The 10,096-nt window shown below is 33.9% G+C and overlaps 1 protein-coding gene across 1 annotated transcript in view; it reads left to right on the top strand.

Moving 5' to 3' along the window:
• Nucleotides 1-9,503, top strand: part of LOC117122693 (protein FAM78B-like) — an 11,210-nt gene extending 1,707 nt beyond the window's left edge. The window contains exon 2 of the mRNA XM_033268378.1: nucleotides 8,591-9,503. Coding sequence (XP_033124269.1) covers nucleotides 8,591-9,125 — 535 coding nt within the window. The 3' untranslated portion in view covers nucleotides 9,126-9,503. The remainder of the gene's footprint in view (nucleotides 1-8,590) is intronic.
• The last annotated feature ends 593 nt before the right edge of the window (nucleotides 9,504-10,096 follow it).

Here is a 10,096-nt window from a genome sequence, read left to right as displayed (position 1 = left end):
TTTATTTATAGACAAAAGTTTTCAGTTTTCGGCTTCAGTTCAATGCTGCACAAAACAATTTATCAATTAATACGGTATTGGATTTAATTTAATCGCTCATGTATATAATTGCATTAAGAAATAATACTTGTTCTGTTTGAGTTTTAAATATACGCGTCACTGGTAATCGCTTGACCCTCTCTAGGCCACTGAAAAATCAGAATCACTTAAAAAAACATCCACATTGAGCAAAGCATACAAAGTGCTGTGAAATCACTTCCCTTTTAACTTCGTTTGATTACGTATAGGAATTGCTTATTACGGCGTGGTGTATTCATAACTGGTAATTATACTGCTGTTGTATTATTGGCGACGCATTCGCTTTCAAAGATTTTAATAACTCACAACAATAAAGCAATCATTAGCCCGGGGGTTTGTGTGTTTCAAATTTCGATAGTGGATACAAATTCCAGTAGGGTTAACGTAATCTCCATTATTTCTGTTAATCTATTGATCAAGAAATACTGTTTATAGATATAACAAATTAATATAGGCCTAGGTACAGTAGTTGAAACTACGATGAACGGACGTGCAGGTGACATCATAGGGAAAGGGTAATTATCTCTTTTAATTTGACAAGTGCTTTAGAATTTCAATTATAACAGACAGGAGAATGCCATGAAAATGCTACAAGTGATCGAAAAAATCACGCATGAGAATGACAGTACACTGTATTGGGACTAGGACTACATGATATAAATTCGTCACACAAAACACGAAGTTCACATCTCAGTCTGCAATGACTCGACATAACTATAAGCCGAATAATAATGAGTGATGTGTTTATCCAACTTCCAGCACACATCAACACATAAACACGACATACAAACACCCCTCCCCCACCCCCACACACAAAGCTCTACACAAACAAAAATGTACGGTTTACATTACTTAGCAGAGATCGTATTTGTTTTATCACAATTTTAAAAAATCTGTAAACACAGCTATGTAACAAAAGTTGTGTTAACTAATGAATGCCTCATAAGCAAGGGTCATGTGTAATATTACGACGTCAGAAAATACAAGATGGATGGGGTGAGGGGAAATATCGGGTCAGTGGGGTGATTAATGACGTCTCTCTACACACACATTGCATACGGTAGTCGGTAGGTCTCTCTATCAAGAATGGACATATTAATTACATACAGTGCAATGTATGCCTCAAACACTGCCAAATTAATCTTGATTGTTTAGGGATACCAAAGAATCGCATCTATTAAAAACATTAAAGCATGTGTATCATGGAGGAATAAGAAATGCCAAATAATCATGTTTTAGTTGGTAAATTCTTTTTTTTTTCAATTCAATCAGAATTTCTAGACGACATTGGTTTGAAACAACAAATTGAAATGACGGTTTGTAGCTTTTACTGTTCACCTCCAATAAGATAGCATCTTTTTTAGTAGGCCTGGTATATCATATAAATACCTATATAATACAAATTTATTTTCTACAAGTTATTTTTCTAATCATTATGCCGTAATGTAGTAGTACACTAACGTAAAATTTTAGTACGACTAACTTCACCTTTACTGCCAAAACGATATTCACATGACTTGTGTATTCGTGATGAGGTTAAAAGTAACTTGTAATAAGTCTAGCTCACAAAACCCCACTGGAAAGACCTTATAATGTTGGTATGTGTTGTCAAGCAATTTTGAAAATTGTATCTTCGTTTTCATTGGGCACAATGACAATTAAATGACAAGATACTCGAGGGATTGATTCGTTGTAAGAAGTCTTCCTTCATCAACGCACGCTCTACAACTTACTTTTGATATCAATCGACGATTTCCTTGTTGATTCATGTTTCCCGCCATTGTTTTAAAATGACACTTGATTTATCGTCTGCTAAATATAAACGGCGCCTATCTGGCATTTGGTATTTAAAAAAACATTGGCCTACATTGTATAATAGTAGATTTACATGAAATAATAAGAGTTACTGTGAAGAGTGATTATGAAACTTAAGATTTAGTTCAAGCAACTTATATAAACGTGGGTAAGGTCATCATTTTACCCTCCTGCGACATTGTGTAGGCCCACGGTCTTGCGAATTAGGCTTAGTGAGTGACGAATCCCAACAGTTTAAGGTTAGCTATAGGCTACCGGTCATCATTATAATCACAATGATATGGCGAATATCTCAATAATATGACTCACGTCATCGAAAAATAAAGTTCAAACCGTTTGGATAAAGTATTTTATTATTTTATTATCTTGATCCCGTGTTTACACACAGGATTAATTCACATTTCAGTTTTGATAGAGCTATTGAAGATGCAATATTATTATGCAATATGTCATCATCATTCCTGATGATGACATAATGAATGTCGAAATATTGAATCTCGGCACGATGGCGTGCATTTCGATACTTGGAGTATGTATTATACTGTCTTTATTTGATGCAATATTTTATATATTATTTCATTATAACCATTTTTTACAAACTGCTTGAATAAACAGTAATAATAGGCCTATGTGTGTGTGTGTGTTTCTATGTAGCCCATGTGAATACAGATACAGGAGGATGAAAAGTAGGAAAATGTATCACACCATAGAGGGCGGGATTCAAGTGTACGTATCATGGTTATACAGTAATTTATCTTCCCAAGAACTGGGTATTTAATTTTGAGCCCGCATTTTCTTATCAAAGTGTATGCGTCCTGTATATACACAAATATGTGTACTACCGGCTAAATATACGTTTTCTTTCAGTTAATCACAGAAACTATACATTATTTTATGTGTCTACTTAGTATCTGCAAAATAAATTGGCAACCGTGACAACACGCACATTAGACAGTCTACATTGATATTGTGACTCATCAACAGTTCTTTTTAACTTTCATTGTGTTTATAACTGACTAAAAAATGTCCATTGTTGATTAAGTATGCCTTGTTTATTTAAGAAACGAAGCAACTTTCGATGTAATTTTAATAATGAAAGATTCTCTGAAGACATAGTGCTTGATGAATGATCCAAGAATAATACAGACCAGCTTATTAATGTGTAATCAATTAGTGATACTCTCATAGACGAAAATAATAACGGTTCGCAATAACATATTATATTATAGACCATTTAAAAACCATATTTATAGAGGGTGACCGTTCCAGTGCACCCTAGAAGACTATCCAATATTCAAGGGCAGTTTTAATAAGTTGGTTATATAGTAAATATAGGTCAGATATATATCGGCCTGTCATGCTGCCTGACGACGACCTTTGGGATACGCGGAACCAAGAATACTCCTGGAGTTCCTCCATGGTTTACGTATAGCTTTGTATTTAAAGTCAGGCGCCGGAGGAAAATTGATAGGACTATCTGGTGCAACTGATTTTTTCTACTACACAAAAAGCATACTTGACGAAAAACTCGGGAACGGTGTAATGAAAATGCAGATTTTTGAATAGTTAAAAACTGGGGGAAAACCGGGAGGAGGAAAACCGGGTGGAAGAAATGCGTCCCATTTAGCAGATATCAACACATTTTTTCTTCCGGAGCCTGACTTTAAAGCACTATGAAAGATATAAAAAATACGTTTAGATTGTTGAGGCATGCTATACGATGTAAAACAAATTTTAATGTGATGTACCAGTAGGCCTACATAAAGTACTTTGAATTTATGTTATGCTCGGTTTTGGTTGATTGAAAATCAGAGAAATGCTGGTTAACGAAACATTCCTTTCACAATCTGTATTTCGTAACTTAACGAGGATTCGTTATCCTCATATCCTTATCTTTCTTATTTAGACTACAATGTGGTCTACGGCTTTGTTCGTTTTACAAAATTGTCAGGCCGACCTGGCAAACTTTAAAACGGTCATTGATTGGTTCGAATTTTACTAGATTTATGGAGCATATGGCTGTATTTTTGGTACTGTAAAATACAACTTATTTCAACTATCTTTATACATGGTAGGCCTACATCCAGTAGGGAAATAAAACAAAAAATAGGTAATTTTCACGTAGGATACTGTTCACATGAGCACTAGTCGTTATATACCGTACGGCAGCCTGTTATATTTAAATTAGCCTATGTGTTATCAAAACAAATGGCAAACCTCATTAGTACGGATGAATTATTTCCACGTTAGCCAAAAAAAAAAAACAACAAAACAAAACAACAAACAAACAAAAAGAAGGTTTATTTTATATCTTATGGATCCAGACTTTTAAAATCCGCTACCAATATCTTTATTTACGGGAGGAAGCGAAGATAAACCCTAATGTTACATAAAAGGAACGCGAGGCTTCCGATAGTAATTGGTGTTGCCTTTGTTGAAAGGAAATGTTTAGCCCACGGATAATTTGAGTGACAGGAAATCGGTATTAAGTCACTTCTTGGTATGGTACCTGTAACAACAGACACTTAAAGCCTGACGTTTAAAGATAGTGGAGATTTAATTTGTGATATACTTGCTAGTTGATAAAGCATCATCTTGGATTTCTTTTTGCCACGACCCGTTTTATGGCAATTGGACTAATAACGTATAGCAGTCCTACACTTATTAACAATTATTAAATCATGATCATAAAACACTTTCAGACATTCGTTGTGATATGCCTATCATTTAACGATCGGGGGTAAAACGTCCCGAGTGTTTCAGATAGTACTAAAAAAAAAACAAAAAAAAACCATCATCATACAACCGCTGATGAGAACAGTTCTGTTGTTAAAATGTCACTTTTAGCACAGCCAGATAAGATACACACAACCTCCAATATAATAATTATATCATACTTTATTTTGGTTGTCTTGGTGCTTAATCATATCTAAAGAGGTATTTTGTTGATCGCTGTCACAGCTCGCAAATTACCAGGCTTCGTTATTTTACTCAAATAAACAGCTTCAAAAATTAAAAGGAATAAACAATGGTCTAGTGAATGGGTGATATTATTATTTAAAGATTTAGGTTCGATAATTTTATAATGGAATGTTGTGTGGTCTTGCATAGGCCTAGTTATAGCTCATTGGACGTTACAGTAGAGGACAAAGTGGTTGCGAAGATCATAGAATTGAGCCTCAAACTACAGGCCTATCATTTGGGAAATAAGTAGGGGCCTACATTAAGGATGAGTAAATTAAGACTTTATAACGAGTGAAATACAGAACAAAGTGATTCGGGAACACCATAGGCCTATGAGCGTGATGATCAACACGCGCCATAACGACCTTAAATTTTTATTGATATAAATTAAATCCCATTCGAATAATTGCCAAGATGTAAAAAGTCGAGGCCATAAAGGAATTTCTTTTGTTTCGGTAATTAGAATTATTTTTGCAATGGATAGTGCCGTAAGACTAGATTACTTTACTTGTCCCCATGGTAGGCCTGATGGGCACGCACTTTAGCTGTGTCGCGTTTCCCTTATAGCTATTAATAGCTGGCATGTTTTCATGAAATGCAATTTCAATGAACCCGTCTGGCAAATTTATGAGTAATGAAGTATAGGCCTATTTTTATATATTGTAGCCTATGTTATTTATATTAAGTAGGGAAAAATACAAACACATGAAGGATATATATAAGTTTGCTGACGCACTACAATTTGAAGATACATTGCCATATTTCAATAAGAAACAGATTGAAAAAACGGTGTTTAATGATTGTTTATAAATTCCGGGTTTCGTTGGTTCGTTCGTTGGAAGAAATCGCAGCAAATGGGAATAAAATGCTGAATGCATATCACTTGGTGATGGGAATTCCTTACTGTTGTCAGTTGACGTTGTTGGAAGAAGTAATAATAGGTGGAAGCAGGTTATAAGCATCACCGGACCAAATATTTCGAGGTTTTTATAACGTGCTTGATGTTAAAGAAAAATAGAAAAGAAATCGATGGCCATGGGGTCGCTATTCAGGTCCTAAACCACTGTTGCCACAAGTGGTGCTATTTCCAAAGATTAAAGCATAGAACGCAAAACACAATATTAATTTATTTTGCTAATCAAAAGAAAGATTACTAGGTATACAATCTCATTAAACATGCAGGGAAATCTTTTGTATGGATGTGTCGTTGATGACAGCATAGCTATGGCCTATTTTTCTCATCATCCTCCTCTCAAACATATGTAAACACATCATTCAACCAAATGATTAACTTTTCAGATATTTTTTTAGAACATGACACCTAACAATGTCCACTTTCAAGTTACGTAATAAACCTGTGATATGTCGAATTGTAGCCCCCCCCCCCTTTTTAGTTTGCAAAATTAGCCTCGAAAAGAAGCCCATCTTAAAAAAAAGCCCATGGGCTTCTTTTCGAGATATTACAGTCACATCACTGTACATTAATTTCAGGATACAAAATAAATTAAATACAAGCTTGGTTTATACAGTAGTTTAGGTGATTTATACCAGTTAAATACACTCCATGATACAGTTTGACGTTACAGTGGCCTTATTTATTGTTTTATAGAACAAATTCACAAAATTTACAGCATTCATTTTGAAAAGAAGTCCCCCTCTTTACTTTGTAAAAGTACAGTAGTCTCGAAAAGAAGTCTGTCTCGAAAAGAAGCCCATCTCGAAAAGAAGCCCATCTGAAGTTCGCACAGAAAAGAAGCCAATAGGGCTTCAATTGGAGGATGCATAAGATAATTTACTAGTATATGCCGACCACTTTTGGGCTACATTGGTTAAAGTTGGTGGCGGTATCAATGGCAAGAGGATAATAAAAAATTAATAAAAACAATAATAGGAAATGTCTGTCTGAGGAGGATTTAATTTCATCTACTTAAATGCTGTAGCAAGTTGTTGTCTGATAGTTGGTTGTTGTTTGATGTGTTCTGAATTTGATTGTATTGTACTGACTCTGAAATCTATAAAGTTCCTTTTTACGTTTTAAAGGATGACCTTCACAATAGAAAGGTTGACCCATGCAATTAGAATAAGTGCATCACCATGACATCAACAAAGAATGCTTTTTACAAAACGTTTTTGTACATCTATTCTAACTCCATCATTTCATTTATTAAACAACAATCCCATACTTGATAAAATGGTTTATCTATTTTCCAACACAATCCCTTTGTTTTGTACTCTTTCACATAAAATAATTACTTTCTTTTAATGCTCTCACTTCATTCTTACCTGCTTCACTCTTTACCACTACAGTTTTTGTACATCTATTCTAACTCCATCATTTCATTTATTAAACAACAATCCCATACTTGATAAAATGGTTTATCTATTTTCCAACACAATACCTTTGTTTTGTACTCTTTCACATAAAATAATTACTTTCTTTTAATGCTCTCACTTCATTCTTACCTGCTTCACTCTTTACCACTACAGTATCTTTAATGATGTTTATAGAATCAGATCAATAGACAATGATGATAAAATAAATAGTTCATGATAATTGTATTGTAAAACTAGGGATAGCTTTTTATAGTGTCAATGTTACTATCAAGTTTAACGTTCTATATAGAATCTTTATTAAACTGGTTTTCCTCTTTTTAATAATACATTATGATTTTTGTTTCTCTTTAATTTGATCATGCCCTATTTTGAAGTCAGCTTTACAGTAAGGACTATCTTCGTATAAAAAAGTATTAAATGATAAATAATTAATTCAGTGTTACATCTACCCACCCGCCCATTGGTGTACTTCTATATTCAATTAATACAAAGATGAATCATAAATCACTTCTATAACTAAGTACTGGGTTCATGTTTATGCACATCCGCCATTCTGCCCAAAAAGCTACTGTAAGGTCAAAGATAGTTTTTCTTGGCCACTCAAGGAAATGTGTTAACATCAACTTCTGTTCTGCCATTGTATTGTTGGCAAACGTCAATAACGAAGGAAGTACTGTTTACATCATCAATTTAATTCAAAGAAACTAGATGACACTTCATAATTTGGAATTAAAAATGATAATAAACTTGATTTTAGTTTATTGCCGCCCCAAAATGTTTAACTACCTCGATACTTGTGTATTGCCTTTTCTTAAATGAGTACATTTGGCTGTGATTGGCTGGCAAATTTTACAACTCAATAAACTAATTGCTGTCAACCTTTTTTCTTCAAATAGTAATCATAAAATATAATGAAAATTATAATATTAATAGCAACAATATAATTAATAATATTAATAGAAGTAATAATAATAGGCCCTAATACTATAACAATGATGATGACAATATGATGGTGATGAGGATATGATGATGACGGCGATGATGAAGACGATGACGACGACGAGGATGTGATAATGATGATGTTTATGACAATATTATAATAGCAAATAATAGAAATCCAGAGGTTATGTAATTATAAATCAAAATAACAGTCCACCTAATATTAATAATTACCTAACACAATATGAAAACGTTTCAATTTCTGCGTCTCTACATATCTCATAAAAACGCACACAGAATAATTAATGTAAAATTAAAATTTAACTTCAAATTCATTGTTTTTTTCCCATATAAAATGATTCATTTATATCAGCCATAAAAGTATAATAAACAGCACTATATGTATGTATTTTTAATTAATTTATCTTAAATTTTAAAAATTTGTTTTAATCTTTTTTAGATCAAGCTGGGAAATACCAGCATTGAAGACAGGCCAACAGCGTTTTGTGAGTGATTCGGATGGGAAACACTACCCCTGGTACGGGTGCACAACCGAGGTTGCCACTGCCTCAGGACCGACAAACTGTTGGACAAATTTGAACCTTAGGATGAATGATAATTTCCACCCATCGATCACCTGGGATATACCTGTACGTAATAGTCACCAGGTGAAATTGACTCGCTTGGCCCGAGATCAAAGTTTTACCGTCTGGCTTGTGGCTATAAATCAAACTACTGGACAGAAATTTGTTCTCCGGACTGTAAAATGGAGGATGCAAATTAATATAGCCGTGGACGGTACACAACCGCTCGGAAAACGAGCACGGCTCTTGGAACCTAAAATACAGGAGCAACCTGTTATTCTAGAATCGTGGCAAAATGAAGTTGCTCCACCAGAATCGCTACGAGCGCCAAATGCAAATAACGCACAAAGCTTAATCTGGAGACCAACGACCGGTGGTGATGTAGTTATTGTACCGCCAGTGTCTTCCTAGAATACTTTCACTAAAATTCCTTCAGTACTTGGACTTAATTTTTCTAACGGGAAAGCGCAATCTTTTTCATCACTACTATGATTTCTTGCTCTGAAAGTCACTAATTTTTGTTTTTGTCTTCCGTGGAGATACGATCAACGTTTTGTTTTAATTATCATTGGTGCTACAGTTTATATCTATCAAGACGTGCTTAATTGATATTTTTGTACAAAAAAAAACACTTTGTTTAAAAATTTCTCAATAAGGAGAGAATTATTTGTTCTCAAGATGTTTATTGATTTCTTCGAAAAACAAATCAGTAAGAAATATATATTAATCAACTCAACAAGTGAGAGTGTGAGAAGAAGGTGAATAAATACAAATGTGTATAAAACAAAATATGCAAATGTCTATTCAAATTGTGTCAATCTTTATTTATCTATGCTAAAATATTCCAAATTTACATGATTTCAGATTATATAACTATAATGATATACAATATATATATTTTTTGTTATAATTAAACACATATAATACAATATAACAGTGGTAGATACAGAGAGTGGCAGATATAGAGACTAGCAAAAGGAGCGCTCATAGCCCCCCAACCTCAACCAAGTGTGAAATTATATAACATTAAAAGTTTATAAAACTATGGAGCTTCCAGGGGGGGGGGGGGCTGGACCCCAACAATAGGTATAGGAAACCTTCCCCTTGGTCCTTGAGTGCAACTTGCATTCCCCGAAAAATATTTCTGGATTCGCCACTGTACAAAATGTGTATGGTCTCTATAGAATTTGTTTGCTTGCATGTAAACTAAACACTCAAGCCTTCACATACTCACATGCAATACAAATACAGTTCTGTTGAATGTTTATGTTTTTAACATAAAGATTAACATGTAGCTTAAAAGATCAGAAAAAGCAAAGTAACATGAGGTCAGATCATGTGAAAGAATTAAAGTAAACTTATTTGGTAGACAGAATTTTATG

This window comes from Anneissia japonica, unplaced genomic scaffold, assembly GCF_011630105.1.
Source record: "Anneissia japonica isolate Jap-2015-1 unplaced genomic scaffold, ASM1163010v1 scaffold287894_len555002_cov174, whole genome shotgun sequence".
In the NCBI taxonomy this organism is placed as follows: Eukaryota; Metazoa; Echinodermata; class Crinoidea; order Comatulida; family Comatulidae; genus Anneissia; species Anneissia japonica.
Note: the sequence above shows the minus strand (reverse complement) of the source record. Positions and strands in the feature narration are given on the sequence as shown.